The sequence below is a fragment of the Anabrus simplex genome, chromosome 3, assembly GCF_040414725.1.
Source record: "Anabrus simplex isolate iqAnaSimp1 chromosome 3, ASM4041472v1, whole genome shotgun sequence".
NCBI lineage: Eukaryota > Metazoa > Arthropoda > Insecta > Orthoptera > Tettigoniidae > Anabrus > Anabrus simplex.
This window is the reverse complement of record NC_090267.1, coordinates 144527070-144546609: the sequence shown is the minus strand read 5'-3', so window position 1 is coordinate 144546609 and position 19540 is coordinate 144527070. Positions and strand designations below refer to the sequence as shown.

The following is a 19540-nucleotide window of genomic DNA, read 5'->3' as shown; positions in this document are numbered from 1 at the left end:
GTCTACACAGTCTATATGAAATTCACGTTGTCTTTTTCAGAACGGCTGTTTAGTTCTAAACAATTATCCCCGATGACTTGGAAAAGGGCAAACAAGAAAAAGAAGCAGCCTAAAAATTCTAAATTTCATGTCCTTCTGCTCTCTGAATCATCCGCCCTATAACCTGTTTAGTTCTCGATTATGGTAATTGAAAGTTTTTTTTATAACAGTTCAATTTCTACTCGCATGTGAAAAGAAATACCAGATCCCTTCTGATAACAATATGTACAAATAAAGGATGCACACGAATTCACATTCGTGAATACCTTTCTATTCCACACGTAAGGCGTAACTTTATGCCTAATATTGCCGATCAGTTTAACTACCGTAATGTATCAGCTCCCACATTTCTTGAAAATATTTTACAATATATTACCACCCCGTCACATATAATACTACAACAGATCCACTAACAGACATGATTAAAATCGAAAACATGCACGGGACTGTAAACATTATCACGTGCTACCCATGCATTCAAAGCTGAAGCGCCCGCAACATGGCGATGCGCGAAAGTGTTCAATATTCCGCATAGCATCAGTGCGCTCTGTGAGTCTAGATAAGTAATATTAAAGTCTTTGTATAAGACCAAAAACGTTTTCCTACTCCCTAGACGTAAAATGGTCTTTGTATAAGACCAAAAACGTTTTCCTACTCCCTAGACGTAAAATGGCTCCTTGAATATTGTGTTCTCTACCTATCTTATGTACGTTGCCTAGCGACAGCGACTATGCGTTTAATCTTGGTGACAGCACGTTTCATTGTCATATCCCAATGCACGTTTTCCGATGGTTTTTCGTTCATAACTGACCAACGAAAGCGAAAATGAAAATTCTGGCTTCGAGATGCATTCGGACCCCTTTCCATCTACATATGTTCAAAATTTCAGATCTCTGCGTGCTGTAGATTTTGTTGGACATTGCGCACAGACAGACACACAAACACTTCCTTTTATAATTATAGATAACTGTTATGCTACAGAGGTGGACAAAGTAGTAAGGGAAGTCATAGTCATTTAAATCATCTGGTAATGGAAGGCAATGGTATGCTCAGTCCTCAATTTGCAATCCATTGCTCCATAGCTGATGCACAAAATATCCCTCCATCACTGTTCCTGCCAGCATATACAGTTTCAATAGCAATGAAAATATCATTTGCATCACAACATACCAATAGCATTATAGAGTGATACATTTTATAACTGAAGTTACTTGATCCGCTGCCGGGTAGTTTTTTCTATTCTAATGTGCTACCCATACATTCACAACTACTGTATATCACGTTGCAATCACTCAAAACCGTGTAGGCCGTGTGTAGGGAGCGTGCAACTTGAGTACCTTTGTTGCCTAGTCTCCTGTTATCCAGGCTACTGCAGTTTCTTTTGAGTAGCTCTTGTGTGAAGAGGGCCTAATACGCACTGGATTTTTAAAAAATCTTAATGTATGAAAAATAATCTGCTAAGCTTGACTTGGATGAGACTAACATCAGCGGTGTCTAGATTGGAATCTACAAAGTGTTGAATGTGATTCATAGTTATGATTTAAACTCACTGTACAGTTGTTAACAATGTACAGTAATTGGTAATTTATATGTATATGAGAGGTGCAATATTCGTTTTATCTCAAGGCCTTCTTGATATTTGCAAGAGAAATTTCTCTAATATTAAAAAGAAATTAATGGTGTTTCTGATGAATTGGGTGAACTCATTCTAGATCCAACTAAAGGGCAGAATTTTTTCCCTACATAAAAAACACCATTAAATTAAAACTGCTCATGTAAGTTTAGACACTAGAATGATGCAGACTTGAAATGCACTGCAAAACACTTTGCCAATAAAATGTTAAGAGTTTGTGATTTGTTCATTCCTATTATCTGAAACTAAGGTACTGATTTTTTTTTCCTACAGAGCCAGATAGAGATGATGCTCAGCCAATGGGTGACCCTGACAAGGAAGTTTCTGAAGATGATGTTGAGAAATCAAATGCAAAGAAGAGAGATGCTATAGCAGCTTTTGGTGCTGGTGAATTTCAAAAAGCCATTGACATTTATACTGAAGCAATCCTCTTAAATCCAGGTAAAATCTTTTATTAACAAATGTGCTGGTTTTTATTGTGAAATGGAAAAGTATAATATTGGGTTGTTAGTAAAACTATATACCTCTCTTTAGGTGGAAATGAAACAACTTCTAGATTCAAGGAAAATCTTTTAAATCAAAATACTGTACTCTCCATTGTAATGTTGTATGTATTGTTGAACTTATCTCACAAAATATTTTCACTGGATATACTCAGAAAATATTTTATTTACACACTTTTAAATCACATAGAAAGATTGAAACTGTACAAGAATGCTATTAATTAGTTTGTTCTGTTCATAATCTAACAACACTGCATCGCTTGCAGAGGGTCTAGATTGTTTACATTTAAAAAAACTAGGGAGAAAATAAATACATATTATTGTACAATACCAATGTTGTTCATTAAAAATACAACATTGCATAGTGTGCCATTTCACTGTCTGCAGTGAAGTTTATCTGGAGCAAAAATGGTGACTATGCCGTAAGAACGTCGGAAATAATACATCAACATGTTCATAAATGTTAAAAGAATGATGCTTTCATCAGGTACAAGAAGAGAATTAAATATAGAAGGCGATGAGAAAAGGCGACAACAGAATATTGTTAAAATTTATTATTGAAAAAAAAATTTGATTTCACTGAAGACATACTGGCAGAGCGTTACGCTAATCAATCAAAGAAGAAGGCTGATCATGAAGAAAGAAGTATAAAATTACAGATAAATAATAATAAACGTCCACGAGAACAGTACAAGACATCGGCGATAAAGAATATTTACAACTTCATAATATGAAACTGCACAGTCGAATCGGCAGATTACTTCAGTGCTACGTCACGAGATACCGACAAGGAGACGTACCAAGCGAAAGGAATTCAGTCTTAATAAGTTAGAGAATAATAACAACCGTTGCGCAAGACATAGAAAATATTATACTACGGTCAGAGTGAAGCCTTACTAGACATATTGAAAGACTCCAAAAACATCATAAGATATCATTATAAGAAGCAGTAGTCAGATTATCCATAGATCATGATAGGCTTTGTATCCATAAGATGACGAAAATGACCATGTCGATGTACTTTTCTGTTTCAACTGCGCAAGAAACCAACTACATCGTGTGCTAGAAAAGCAAAGGCGGAGCCTACCTAGATGCTGGTGACACGAGCCGACAAACCAAGCCTATGATGACTGGAGATGACCAAAGACCTTCCCAAATGTTTCCAAGAGGCTGATACGATGCCGTGAACCCAAACACAGCCTGTCCTGGCCAGCTGGACATGTAACAGCGACAATGAAAGCAGGAGGAAAAGATAAGTTGTCTAAGCTCATTCTTTTCGTGAGTAATTCAGTTAATATTTTGTTTGGAAAGTGCCATTTTATATTTATTTCTTGAAAGATACATGTGAAGTGCTATTTTAAGTTTTCCAAAGAAGTGATGTTAACGTGAAAAGTCAACCAAATTAGCAGTATTAAAGGTTATTAGGTAATCATCTAACATGAATGACGAGTCCATTGGAGTAGGAAGTGCTTAACCAGTGATGATTTATTTTTGTGTTCGTAATGTTGCCAATGTTGAATGAAAAGAGGTTAACTTAGCGTAAATGCAAATATGATACGATATTGTGGTTAACATTAGGTTTACATTAGGGCATGTAATGTTAAGCTGAGATGAAATAAGATCGTATATAGGTTATGATAACATCGTAGGAAGACATAGTAAGATAATTTATGGAATGTGAAGAAAATTGAGAACCAAATAGTTTATTTAGATGGATGGTTAATGATGAGAGAGTAACATGCGTCAAGTTGAGATGAATTATTATGTTTATTGTAATATAGGGTAAGACATGAAATGTGTAATATGAAATGGATGATTTATATGTGAAGAGTGGTAGAATGTTATGAAGAATAATTATGGTAATGATTATTGTTTCGTCGTGAATGAAGAGATAGATAATTTCAGCGACGATATTTAGGTCAATTGATGAAATGAAATACAAGATGGCTGTGCGGATGAAGTGCTCTGTCATTGCGCTGTAAGAAATATGTGCCTGGTCGGTTTTTAAGGCGTCGTCGCTAATTTGTACTGTTCATTCGTGAGTTTTATTAGTGCACTGATGTTATCTGGCGGAATCGTGGTTCTTTTTGTGAGTTATGGTACTTGGTTTTAATAGATTTTGGTACCAACGATAGTAGACATTTTAATCGATCTTGTTATGTCAATCATAGATTGCATGTTATCAAGCAAACCATCCGTTGAAAATAGCGCACGCATTATACTACGTTTAACTCAAATAACTGCCAATAGAGGCTGGTGAAGGGGGCCGCGATAATATGGTCCTTAGTTAACTCTCTTTGCAAGAGTCCAGTCTGACCTCTCCGTTAATTGATAATACTTCCGCCGCGATCGCTGTTATCTGGTCGCTATGGTACTCTGCCATGAATTGTTATACCATTAAACTTTGGCACTTCACTTAACCACCGTCCTCATTCAGAATGGAGATCGATTTAGAAACAAGAAATAAATGCCTTCACTGTGATAAAACCTTTTCTCATAAAGGCTTGCTTGTCCACATGGGAAAGAAGCATAAAGATAGGTTAAGCCAGGATGAGAATCAGTACTACGCCCCGACGGAACGACCTACTACTTCTACGGGCTCCACGGGAATACTGACTTCGTTAGGAAGAAATTTTAGACCAGAATATAAATATTCGGACTCTGAGACGGAAAGTGAAGATGTACAGGATGAACAAAACGAGGATACTGTGAACAGACCGGAAGATAATTCCAGTACACAAAGAACCCAGTGCCCTCACTGCGGTGGATATTTTCAAGGAGCGAGAGGTGTAAACATTTACATTAGTCGCTCTCATCCACAAATACATCGAACTACCTTGTTAACCAACTTCAGTCAATGCGTATCTCAGTCAGAAGATGATATTATTCCCATTGAGCATCAATATCCTGTTCAAGAGGAGACTACTTTCCAGTCAGAATTAAAGGAATGGAAGAACAAATTCATTCAGTTCTCCAGTGAAAACTATTCTGAGTTCGACACACTCGTGTGGGAGTTGTCAGAATTTCTGAGTAACTCTATCCATCTCTTACCTGGTCCAAAACACCCAGCTACAAAATATTATGAAGCCAGGAGAAAACGTCTTGGACATCAAGGTAAAACATATAGCAAGTCCTCGAATCCACAACGTGCGACGAAGAGAGAACGCTAAGAAAGAAAACGTAAATATGACTATCAGCTCATTCAGTTTCAGTTCTACAATCAGCGAAGGAAAGCCGTGAGGTGGGTACTTAATCCTAAATCTGAATCTTGCAACGTCGATATTTCCAAAATATCTGCCACTTACTCGGATTTATTTTCCATTGAAAATTCCAATGTAAGGCACGATTACTGCTCCAAAATCAGTGAAGTAGACCGTGTAGAGCTAGATGAAACGTACAGCCCCAGAATCACAAAAGAAGAAATCTCCGCAGCAACACGTCGAATTGCAGTAGATACCGCTCCTGGTCCTGACCGTGTCTTAGTACGTGTCATCAGGGATGATATGGTATGCGAAATCATAGCAATCATTGCGACTAGAATGCTTTCAACAGGCAAAATACCCAAGTGTCTAAAGAGTGCTAGAACCGTGTTGATACATAAGAAAGGCGATGTCGAATATCTGTCAAACTGGCGACCGGTAACGATCTGTTCGGTAATTAGACGTGTTATTGCACTCCTTTGTAACTTTCAATGAACACCAAAGAGGCTTTAACGACCAGCCAGGATGCCTTATAAATACTTCTATTCTAAGAGGACTACTCAGGACAGCAAAGACAGATAAGCAAGATGTTACCGTGATTTTTTTTATACATATCAAAAGCCTTTGACAACATCGGACATCAGCACCTAAATCTAACACTAGCTGCCGAGCCACTTCCATCTAAACTGAAGGAACTAATCATCAATCTACAGACTGACAATACAACACAGATTGAAACCACTAAGGGTAAAACGAAGCCAATTCATATGTTGAGAGGACTTATGCAGTGATCACCATTATCGCCAGCATTGTATAACCTGGCCACAGATTTCATTTTTGATGAGATAACAGAAGAAAACCTACTACAAGCATATGGCAAATCAGTTTCTGCAGAATTACCCCCTCTTAGTATTATAGTAATTGTTGGCAAAAATAAGGAAACGGCTCTTGAGTTGACACGCATCGCTATCACGTTGGTCTACAGATAAATGCCAACAAATGTGTGGGCATATGTATTGAAAAGGGGAAACTCGTGGACGGAGTGCTGGATATTCATGACAATTTTAAGGTCAGTACTATTAAAGAAAGAGAAGAAATTCGATATCTTGGTGTCAATTTTAACGAAACACTCACCTTTGATGCGAACACTTCTTTAAAAACCTTGCACAAGAAGTTAGATGCGCTTACAGCCTCACCTTTGTTAAAGGCAGATCAAAAGTTCATTGTTTTGAACAAAGCAGTCAGCCCTACTCTCGTGTATGCTTTTCAGACCGCTGAAATTAGACAAGTACCGCTTAGCTTCCTGAAAACCGCCGACAAAATGATAAAGAGCTCCCTAAAGGAAATTTTGCAGTTACCCACGGATACACCCGATAGTGCTCTGTATTCTGATTTAAGATTCAAAGGCCTCTGACTTTTCAAAGCAACCTGGGAAGTACACCTGCAACAAATAAGCGCGTGCAACGCTCTTCGCCGAGCCATCAATAGCTACGTTTTAAAGATGCGCGATCTGACATCCGAAACGATGCATTGTCTACAGGCCCTCAACATAACAGATATTAACCGATTCTCCAATAAAGGCAGTGAGTGACCTTCCAAATCCAAGAAAAATCCGCCAAGAACTAAGAAGTCGTGAAATGGCAACTTGGTGCTCTTTGCCTCAGAAGGGGATGGGTGTAGAGTTGTATAAAGAGTACACTCTGGCCAATAATTGGATTAGGCATCACCAGGGACTTTCTTGTAGCGAATGGCGAGAGGCAATCAAGATGACATTGAATGTTTCTGCAGTACGAACTATCCCGGGCAGAACTCAGGACGGAAACCTCTGTCGCAGATGCGACAGTGAGAAACACTGGCTCACGTTCTGGGTTCTTGCTCCTACGGCGAAGTACTGAGGAACTCACGTCACCACAAGATAAGATCACTGATTGCAGAAGAACTCCGTAGCAAAACTTCCGTGTATATGAAGAAGTCCACGGTTTGTCTACGACAGGGAGCACAAGACGAATTGACATAATTGCCTTTAAAGATAACAACAAGAAAGGCTTCATTATCAATCCGACCATCCGATTCGAGCACCATGTCGGCCAGGCTACTGAAGTTCATCTTATTCATAGACACCTTAACGTTGGAAATTAAGTCCCTCTTGTCCGCTAGCCACGCCTCAATACTACGGCGTATCTGACGGGCATTCATTTGTTTCACAGGAATGTGGTTAAGGGCAATACAGCCAAGCACACTACTCTGCTTTGACGTACTCTATGATGAAGTACCCAGTACTTCATAGTACCCAGCAGATGGGGTAGCGTTGATAATGCTTCAAGCCATTGCTAGAGAATGCATGACACTCCTGTCTGCGACCGAGATTTTAGACGATGCACCGTCTGCGACTTTCTATACAAGTCGCTGCTTGTGTGGGTATATTTCAATGCACCAGGATGAGATTTCTCTGCATGGCCCGGCTTGTTCAAGCAGGAAGTTATTTAAAGGGTCGCACTGTTCGCGACCGTCGCCAGCAAGGCTAACATTAGCGCTAGCCGTCGCTAGCCAGGCCAACGTCAGTGGTGCCCGCAGTAGCGAGCCCAGCCCCCGTCGCCAATGGTGCCAATTTAATATATATGTCTTTGAACTTTGTTAATTTCATCCTCCAATTTGGTATAAAATGCATCTTTTTCCTCCTTTTCTGCCTCTTCTATAGGGGCGTACACACAAAACATTGTAACATTGAAGAATGTTAAGGATGGAGTCAACCTCTTCTTCCACTCGCTTGATGGCATCACTCGGAGTCTGATCCACCCTCAGTACAGCTGATGTCCAAGCTGTGTGTCTCCGACACAATCAGATGGTCTAGAGACATCTATGTGGAGCATGTCACGGGACGACCACTTTAATCACCTCGTGCATTACAGGTTGATTTTAGGTTTCATGAAAGAGGTCACTTTATGGCTAAACGTTCTTCACAGAGACATATAGGCAGACCGCTAACATTTTGGAAAAAGTGCGCTGCGACACTCTGTCAAAGATGTTTTGAACCATACCACAGTTGATAAACAGTTGATTACCCAAGTCTGTTTTAGTAATCCTGTGTATTGACTTATATGTTCTGCTGCAATTGCTTTAATAAGTGAAGTTCAAAATTAAAAGACATGAAATAGACATTTATTTGTTCATCATTATGCAGGGTCTTTTTTTAGCTCGCTTCGTGTGTCAGGGGAACATGCACGGGAGGCAGTAGCGGGGTGATCATTTGCCGAGAGATATATTGCTTCATGACCTGCTAAGATGATCTAATGTAGAACAGTAGCGATAACTGTTGCTTCACAGCAATAGTTTAGTTTAACATCTGTGGTATTGGTAGGGTGTTCAATATGTTCGCTTTAAAATAGCATTGTTTATGTAGGAATGCTAATCGTGTGTTTAATGGGTTATGTATACAGTAGAATAGTATGTATTCATTGTGTTGTGCTATGTGAAGCATTCTTCTTATACCGAATGCCGCTTTTGATTCATTTGCAAATTTCCTGGCATCCTACCTCCCCATAGGAGTATGGTAAAATAAATTAGTAAAGAAGTTCCGCACCACCGGGTCCATTCTTAACAAGAAATCACGCAGGAGACAAACCGTTTTAACAGAGGAAAAGCTTGACGAAATAGGAGCTCTCTTGGAAAGAACTCCAACAAAATCCCTGTCGCGTCTCACCGTACAAGTTAATGTGTCATTGTCTTCTGCCCAGAAGTAACACAAAAAGCAATATTTAAGAGGACCTGACAGTTTCACTATGGTTCGGTATTGTAACTGATTGCTTCAGTCAGTTCACGAACTTTTATTTTATAGTGATGAAGCATGGCTACACACTTACGTGGCTATGTAAATAGTCAAAACAATCGCTACTGGTGTGAAGAAAATCCCCACTAGCTGCATGTCCGTTCACTTCAGGATGTAGAGATAGGAGTTTGGTGCGCAATAAGTGCTCACAGAATTATAGAGCCTATATTTTTCCATGAAAAAATAAATGCTGATTGATATATAGACCTCATTCTCAGACCATTCTTTCAAGAGCTGACAGAAGAAGAAGAAGAAGAGAGTAATGGTTACTTTATGCAAGATAATGCTTCGAAGATTGTGTGGTTACTTATCCCCCTAGATCTCCTGATTTAAATCCCTGTGATTATTACCTGTGGGGGGTGCTGAAGGGAAAAGTGTATGTGAGCAACCCTCGCACAAGAGAACATTATACAAGTTATTTCAAACATCACATGGGCTGATATTCGCCGAGTGTCTGCAAACTTATTTACGAGGTGTCAGGCGTGTTTGACAGCTGAGGGACAACATTTTGAACATCAAATGTAATGCCAGGTAGGTTTTAGACTAATAGTTTCACTAGAAATGGATTTCTATTAGATAGACAACCCCAGAAAAAATGCAGAGAGCAGCAGCAGCCTCTGTATTTTATTTTCTTTGATCTGGAAAAATCCTTTGATTCAGTACCAAGATGTGGGAACTACCAGAGGCATGCTACCATGCACTACACTTGGCTCCTACACTCTTTGTACTGTACATTTTCAGCTCGCTCTGCAGCACTACTCAGAGCACGGCATGGCTGGTGCAATGACACTCCGTCGCTAGCCGGTATAATGCATGCTTTACCTCCCCACTACTCACGGCAATTCACACTTATAGAAATCTATAAGAGCACCTCGATTTGCACGCGTGAGATTTTGGGCATTTGAGAGGCCCTACTCTAACCTATCGCTCCCAAATGTGGCTGACTGGTTCGAAGAGCACTCCATGGATGTAAAGTGAGGAGCCTCGATCTCAATCCCATTGAACACATCTGGGATGCTGTTGAGAGGGATGTGCGTATACTGGACTCTGCTCTGACTAATCTTCGTGGATTGGGGAGGGATGTGCAGCGTTCATGTACCAGTATGGCTCCCTAATGCTTCCAGTGTCTTGTGGAGTCCATGCTATGCTGCATTGTTGCTGTCATCAAGGCGAAACAGGGTGCTAGATGGTACTAGTCAGGTATCTCTAATTCAGTTGCTCATGAATGTATATTATTTATATTACTGATTTGTTCTGACTGATTGGTCAGCGTACTAACAGTTGGTTTAGAGGGTCCTGGGTTTGATCCCTGGCTGGGCTGTGGATTTTAACTGTGTACAGTTAATTCCTGTGGCTGGAGGACTGGGTATGCGTGTTCATCCTAATACGCTTCTCTTCATCTGTATACCGTACACCAAATCATTAACCGCCGTAGAAATATGCAATAGCGAATACATCTCTCCACGTAGGGTTGGCTTTGTTTATGTTCTCCACTTTTATGAAAGATCCTTCTGAAGTGTTTAGCCATTTTGCTTTTTTTTTTTATTTTATTGGCTTTTGTGTTTAATTTTCATAGTTGAAGTGTTTATAAATCTTTACATATCTCTACAGGGTCTGCATTGCTTCATGCAAAACGTGGACAGTGTTACCTGAAGCTGAACAAGCCAAATGCTTGCATACGAGATTGCTCACGAGCTTTGCAGATCAACCCTGACAATGCCTTGGCTTATAAATTCAGAGGTAGGGCTCATAGACTCCTGGGCCATTGGGAAGAGGCAGCTCAAGATCTCAGGAATGCATGCAAGATTGATTTTGATGAACAGGCTGATGAATGGCTGAAAGAAGTGACTCCAAACGTAAGTAGAAAATTTTTACATTTAAATAATATTTTATGCTTATTTGAAATTTTATTGTAAGAACAAACATGTTCAAATAGTTAAAGGAGGTTTCAGAATTATTTATTTTACTTTCCCAACTGGAATGCCTCTGAGGACAAAGTATACAATAAAAACAAGTTAAATTTTAAAATTAATTTTGAGGAGTTGATTACATTTGACAGCTGTGGTTTAATTAAAAGGTTTGGAAGTTATGGTTCTTCAGGATTTGGATTGAATATTTCAAGGCAGTCACTGCAACATCTTTTATTAATGCTTAATCAAGGTTAAATGATTGCAGAACTTGGTGAAAAGAGAGGAATCATTTCTTTAATGCCAAATCCAATGACTTTGATATCATCCAACTGGTATTCTTGTTGATGAAATAGGATGGTTGGTTCATATGTTGCTTTCCTTTCATCGTGAACCTCATTGGGTTATGTTTCGGACATTTTGAATTTGATCGTCTGACCTATTATATAGCTGTTTCAATGGTTTTTGAAGGCCATCATGTCAGTTCGATGGGTGATGCCTGTTACAGAATGCTATGAACCTCCTTGAAGACTGCAAAGCCCTAGTCACTTAATGCTTGAGTAATGGCAGATCGTATTTTATGAAGCCTTGTATTTCTCAGTGCTTCCCCATGCGAGCAGTAACAGAGGACGTGAGCAAGCATTTTTACTTTGTTGTGGCAGCACCAACAACAGTTATTGTCCATACTGCTGCCTGGAATAGCTTGTACGGCTGCTACGTTGCCTGTCATTTTCCAGGTATCACGCCATTCGCTACAAGATAATCCTTGAAGGCGACTAACCCACTAATTGGCTAAAAGGTGTTGATGAAAAAGGATAACTGCTTTCCCTTTCTGTGGGAGGTCAAACCACTTACTAAATTCAACTTCTCTCAACTTGGTTCTTATTTTCCAGGGGCCCTAAAAAAAACTTTTTAAATTCAACATGCTGCTATCTGGTGTTAGATAAAGCCTTTTTTGTTTTGGTAATATCTGAAATCTCTTTTCAGTTTTGACTTAGTTAATTTATAACCGTTAGGTTCTTTAGTCTGCCGAAACTAATTTTTAGTAATAAATTTATAAACTACCTGAAAAAGAAAACATATGATAACAGTATTATACTTGAAAAAGAAACAATAATAATAATCTCTTGCTATATTTTTCCATATAACAGGTGATAGCACAACATTTGCCGAAATGATCGCTAAAGTCAGTGAATTTGATAAGGTACTTCGAATAATAATAGCAATGGCGACAGGAACAGCAACAACAGCAATAGTAAGGGGAGCACTAAAAATAAAACGCCTAAAAGTAAAATGCAGTGTGTCATTGACCTATCCATGACTAAATGGTTAGCGTGCTGGCTTTTGGTCAGAGGGGTGCTGGGTTTGATTCCCGGCAGGGTTGGGAATTTTAATCATCCTTGGTTAATTTTGCTGGCACTGGGGCTGGGTGTATATGTTGTTTTCATCATAATTATTTCATCCTTATCACGACGCGCAGGTCGCCTACGGGAGTCAACTTAGAAGACCCCCTGGCAAACCGAACAAGTCCTCGGACACTCCGGGCACTGAAAGCCATACGCCATTTCATTTTTTTATTGACCTAGGCAGGACAGAGGGTGTGGCATAGCAGATGATCAACGGGCTGACTAGCCAGCTGGGTTTTTCAACACATCGCATTCTATGCTGGAGTGGAGAGAAAGCAGGACTTCTTTAAGATAAGTTCCAGATTTCAAGTTCATAAGTACGAGGGTTGGAACTTAAATAGTGGCAACACTGCTGTGGAGATGCTATGCAACGGAATCTAATATTGTTGCTGATAGCACACGTTGGTTACGTACCTACCTTACCTCAGAGCAAATGGACTCACCCTTCCCACATCACCTGCGTGCGCACAAGCGAGAGAAACACAGTCACGTGTGAGCTAGCGGTCTAACGTAACGTTGTCAATATGTTTTCCAAACAGGAACAACTGAGGTGGATCAAGATTGAATGTGCCAGAGGTCGTTCAGCACGACAGTGTCATCAAGGTCTTCAAGAAGCTTGCGGGGAATTCGCATACCCTTACAGAACAGTGGCACATTGGGTAGAAGCCTCAACGATAGTTGGCAAACTGTGGCGGACATTCATCGGGCAGGTCGTCCTACGATTGAGAAGAAGTGATTGAAACCAGGCGATTCGTGAGCATTCGCTTCATAACTGTTGCAGAGATTCGACAGGCAGTAGACTGCTCCATTCACACCATCAACAGACCAGGCTCTGCTAAAGGTATACTAAGGCTTCCACATCGCTAGCAATGGGTTATATGGCATTGCTTCCACTTACTTGTGCCAGGCTCCTCACTTTTATCTATCCTATCCGACCTCCCTTGGTCAACTCTTGTTCTTTTCTGACCCCGACGCTATTAGGTTTGCGAGGGCTAGGGAGTCTTTCATTTTCACGCCCTTCGTGGCCCTTGTCTTCCTTTGGCCGATACCTTCATTTTTCGAAGTGTCGGACCCCTTCCTTTTTTCTCTCTGATTAGTGTTATATAGAGGATGGTTGCCTAGTTGTACTTCCTCTTAAAACAGTAATCACCACCATCACCACCGCAACGGGTTATACACGACCTGAAAGACAGTAAAGGTTGCTAACATGTAATTCTGTTGTGTTTGTTGTAAATAAATAGTTGCCACTATTTAAGTTCCAACCTTTGTATTTAAACAAAGTTAAACATAAATTTATATACTTTTCTAAATATTTGAGTGTGATTTGATAGAATCTGATGTTATTCTTTTAAGAACAAAACATATCATTCTAATTTCAGTTGTTTCTTTGTCAAGTATACTGTTACCTTATGTTTTTTGTTTTTTAAGGTAGTTTATAAATTTATTACTCAAAATTAATTTCGGCAGACTGAAGGACCGAACAGTTATAAATTACATTAAACCTTTTCAAACAATTGAGGCTTTCTTCTTTTGGTTCCCTTGTATTTAATATGTAAGGATCTCCGGAATTAGAGAGTATTCTAAAGGCATTAATGCATTGAAGAATTGCCTCCCAACATGAATGGAATAGTCGTAGTCGCTCGAATTTTGTATGATTGTTTAGCACAGTGTCTGGCATACCAGTATCAACTTGTAAGATTTCTTTCAATGTGCTTCTGATCATTTTATCTGAATCTTGAAGGAATTTTACAGGAATTTGCTCGGAGGGAATTGTTTGGAACTTGTATACAAGAGGTGGGCAAACTGATGTATTTAGAATACAGAATTTTTTATGTTTGCAAAAGAGGTGAATGTGATAATACTCACAAAATTCACTCCCAAATATTTTATTGATTCTCCTGTAGAGTTGCTTTTTATGTCTCCTGCATAAGTTGAGATATCTTCACCAATGAGTTTACCTGGAACAATATTGATACATTCTGACGTGGGCAGATTAATGTTCAAACTAATCTCATTGAATCCTTGAACTGTCATTTGTGAGAGTTCAAGAGCAGATTGTTTATCTTCGCTGATGATGACTGTATCATCCACAAAACCTAAGATTATTAACAGCTTAAGGTTGGTTGTTGTGGGAAACCCATATTCTGTTGCAACAGGTTCCTCGTTTAGTTCTTCCAGAATATGATACGTTGCAAGATTGTATAATGCTGGAGATACAGGAGATCCTTGCAAAATGCCTTATCTAAGCAGTGACTTTGTTTTTGAGTGGTTACATTCAATTTGTGGTTTGATTTCCTTCTTACAATGAGTCAACCAGATGAAGTTTTGAGGGAGCAGCAGAATTTTCCAGTGTTCTTCTAAAATGTGCATGGTCTATGTTGTCAGAGGCTTTATAAAATTATAGTAGCTTCTTCGCACATTTTAATATCTATTGCAATATGGATGTGTTTAGTATTATGCCAGCTGAATTTGTGAAACCTCTTTGGTGTTCATTGAACACTAAGAATTCCCTTAACCTCCGGTCGAGAACTCACTTGATCACTCTTCTGAGAACTGAAACAATAGTGATTGGCTACCAAGAACAGAGTGAACTGCTTTTCTCCTCTTACTATACAGATATTGCACTGATTGGTGGAATGGTAAAGCGAGAGCAGCTTGTAAACTTAAAAAGAGGGCGTATCAGAAATGGCTCCAAACAAGGACTAATGCAGACAGGGAATTGTATGTAGAGGAAAGAAACAGAACAAAAAAAAATAGTTGTTGAATCCAAGAAGTTGTTGTGGGAAGATTTTGGTAATAACTTGGAAAGGCTAGGTTAAGCGGCAGGGAAACCTTTCTTATTTGCCTTTACCTTTATTACTGGTGACTGAACCAGTTGTGCTGCCATTTATTCACAATATTCAAGGGGGTGTTTTCCAACAGGATAATACTCCTCATGTCACTATCATCTAACGTGCTCTACAGTGCATCAGTCAGCTGCTTTGGCCTGCAACCTTTCACCCATTGAATACGTATGGGACATTATGGGATGGCAAATCCAGCATCATCCAATACCAGCAATAACCATTGCTGATTTGACTGACCAAGTGCAATAGGCGTGGAACTCCATGCTACAATATGACATACAGCATCTGCACGACACAGTGCATGCACATTTGCATGCTTGCGTGTTAAATTGTGGCAACTACAGCGGTCATTAATGTGCCACCATGTCATATGTCTTCTGGTACATACTTAAAGCTGTAACCTGGAAGCTCTAATCATATAAATACGGTATGTTGCCTAGAGAATTGCTTAGCGTAAACTGCATTTCTCTAAACTGATGTCTTCTTGTGTTGGGATTTCATTTTCTGCCAGTGTACGTTGAAAATGGCCTCTCACTCTTGGTATTACTAACTGGGGTACATACAGCCTTCACTGCAGCTTTCACAAAATGCCATATTCTGATTTCAGAAGAAAAAAAAAACAAGAGTAGCAAGCACATCAATATCTTTACTTGCTCTACAACAAATTAGATCTCTAACACTGTGTATGGTTCAAGATATTTTGATGCTAAAAATTCTTGTAGGATGGGAATTTGCATTATTATATGAGAGACTTCATCATTTTCTAAATCGCTTTTCATTATGCTTCTTGGATCAAAGAGTGATTCCATATAATTTTGTCAATTATTTTGCCATTTTGAGCCAAATTCATAAAATTTTGAAAAAAATATTTCCATTTTGTAAATAAATTTTAAAACACAACAGTTGTGTCTGCATATTATGAATTGTCATTTATAGTTTGTGGCTACGTTGGTGCTAGGAAATTAAGGAAATTTCCTATATGTTTTGAAGTAACACCTACTTTTCTACCTATTTTAGGTTACTATTGGCTTTACGTCGCGCCGACACAGATAGGTCTTATGGCGACGATGGGACAGGAAAGGGCTAGGACTGGGAAGGAAGCGGCCGTGGCCTTAGTTAAGGTACAGCCCTAGCATTTGCCTGGTGTGAAAATGGGAAACCACGGAAAACCATTTTCAGGGCTGCCGACAGTGGGATTCGAACCCACTATCTCCCGAATACTGGATACTGGCCGCACTTAAGCGACTGCATATATTTTAGGAATTCTTCACTTATCCCAGATGGTTTGTGTTACGCATCTGTTGACGTCAAGCTAATTTTTGTGTAAAATGTAACTGGTATGTCATCTTTAGAGCGTTCGCACAATGTGATTCATGATTGTTCATTTACCAGCCATTATGATTATTTTCATGTTATTCCAAACAAAGTTTCCTAGCTTGATTCACATGTCTTTTAACCCTTTATTTACTAATGGGACTTGAAAGAAAGTCCCACCTTTTAAAAATCGCTCAGGAACTGGACATTACCTGGAAACCCGACGGGACTTCTCAGTCTTCTTTAGAAATAGTTTAGGAATGTACTAACAGAAGGCCCCATTGATCACGCATCATATACTGCAGTTATCTGGCTGGTATGTGTGAATGCTGGAGTACAAAGAACATTTGATTTTTATTAGCATTTCTACTGCTCGAATGGCAAGCTAACATTTTAACTTAGTCTTTATGTAGCATTGTGCAATTCGGGTGTTATGAAATACTGGGGACATCAAAGTCCTGTCAGGTACCAGAGACAACAATTAGTGGTTGAAATTATGTTTGAAATTTACTAACTACATTAGTATTCCCAGGTTGTTAGACATCCTATTCATGGTAAATAGTATTAGTGCCAAATACAAATTACTTATTGCAGCAGTTGAGTGTTTAGATATTTTTATTACCACTCTAACGAAGTAACTGATATAGCGTATGAGCTGGAAAATATACCTGAGGACATACATACTGCTAATGAATTTAGTAATGATAGTGAGGTGGCGTTTTCTGTAGAGATCCATAATGATGAAAAGCAAAAAAGGATTTTTACTGCAGACTTCGAAAGAATGGCAATCTATATCTAATCAATCACTTGCTGAAATAAGGCTAAATAATTACTACTACAGTTATTGGTACTGTTACTACCACAGTCAGATGTTAATGCTAATAATAATAAAAATAACAGCACATGGCCTCAGGAGAGGTCTGGTGCAGGTGTTTCGAGTTGACACCCTATAGGCGACCTGCGTGTCCGTGAGGATAGGGCCCTTCCTAAGATAAATTCTAATGATGAAGATGGCACAAATACCCAGCCCCCAAGCAATAAGAAGTTAAAATCCCCAACTTGGCCGGGAATGGAACCTGGAACCCCTTATTTAGCCATGGAGCTGAACACCACTGTTAGATGAAATTTACTAATTTTTACGGTTACAATTCTTTTTTGGCTCCCATAATAATAATAAAGTAGTTTGTTATTCATCTGCAACTTGAGAATATTACAGTCAATTCTGTTGAGACTTTAAAGTCCCACGTTACATTTAGGCCCAAATTACTAATACAGGGTGGCGCACGATAAGTCACCCGATTGAATTTTGATCCTACAAGTATACTATTGGGGCATTAGCTTTCAAATTGTGCGCTCAACTTTGTGCAGTTCATAGAAATTACTTCAAACGTCGTTATGAGTTCATTGCTTCCGTTTTGAGTCCGCCATTTCAATTTGCCGCAATGGTGGACATAGGACGGTTGACCGATGCACAAAAAACGAGTATTGTGTTACTGTTCGCGGCGACAAACAGTGTTGCATTGACACAGAGAAGGTTTTGTGCTCACGGTGGGCTCCCAGCCCACAGACAATACGCAGATTATATCACCAATTTGCAGGTACTCGATTTGTTTTGGAGTGTAAGCAGCCACATGCATGTACCGCACGTTCGCCGCAAAACACTGAAGCAGTTCGAGCGACTTTGACTCGTAGTCCGAGTAAATCAACAAGAAGAGCCAGTGCCAAGTTGGAAATTTCACGCCGATCTCTACAAAGAATTATTCAATCTGAGCTTCGCTTATATCCATACAAGATGGCTGTGGCACATAAGCTTACTGCGAGAGATAAGGAGCGGAGACTGCAGTTTGCAAGGTGGGCAGTCGAGCAAAACGAAGAGGCAGTGCTACACAACACATGGTTTTCGGACGAAGCTTATTTTTAAGTGAACGGTGTTGTGAACAAACAGAATGTTCGATTTTGGGCACGTGAACCTCTGCTAATAATCCACATGAAACACCTATGGGAATAAAGTGTGCGTGTGGGTCGCGATGTCAAGCCATGGAATCATCGGTTTGTTTTTCTTTGATGCCACAGTAACTGGTGAACGCTATTTAGACATGCTGCGAAACCAGTTCTTTCGTCAACTCATGGCCACAGGTCTTCCATTGCAGACACAATGGTTAATGCAGGATGGAGCACGCCCCCATACTGCCAACATTGTGCTTGATTTCCTACACGAAAGACTTGGTCTTAGGGTATTGTCAAACAGATTTCCAGAATGTTATGAAGGAGGAGGAATGTGGTCGCCTCACAGCCCGGACATGAATGACCTTGGTGTTTTATTCAGTTATAACCTATCGTTTAATGAACATATTGAAAATATTTGTAAGAAAGCATTTCAAAGATTGGGTTGCATTACTAGATATTCTAGAGAATTTTCAAACTTTGCTACCTATCGATTGCTGTATGTGTCTATGGTACGCCCTATACTAGAATACTGTACTCCTGTTTGGAGCCCTTCTCATCAGATCTCTATCCATAGATTAGATTCAGTACAACATAAATTTCTTCATTTATATTTATTTAGAGCAGGATTCTCATATGATAATGTTGATTATACATTTTTTATAATGTGTGTGACGTAGATAAACTTACATATGTTTGCCAATGTTTCCAGTGTATATCAGCTGATGATGATGCAATATAAAGCGTCGAAACTAGGCCTGATAAAATAAATATACATGTTGTAATTTCATCTTAACAACATTTTTGGTATTGAATAAGGTGGATACGAATTTTAATAAATTGTAATCTTGGTTCAATACGGATGAATAATGAAATTTATATACTTAACTGATTATACATCCTTACAACAGTCCTTAAATAT

General features: G+C 39.3%; 1 protein-coding gene across 2 annotated transcripts in view; it reads left to right on the top strand.

Moving 5' to 3' along the window:
* LOC136866085 (putative protein FAM10A4) overlaps positions 1-19540 on the top strand; it is a 405358-nt gene that overhangs the window by 41884 nt on the left and 343934 nt on the right. For both annotated transcript variants that reach the window (XM_067142747.2, XM_067142748.2), the window contains exons 3-4: positions 1946-2113; positions 10813-11057. In XM_067142747.2, coding sequence (XP_066998848.1) covers positions 1946-2113; positions 10813-11057 — 413 coding nt within the window. The remainder of the gene's footprint in view (positions 1-1945; positions 2114-10812; positions 11058-19540) is intronic.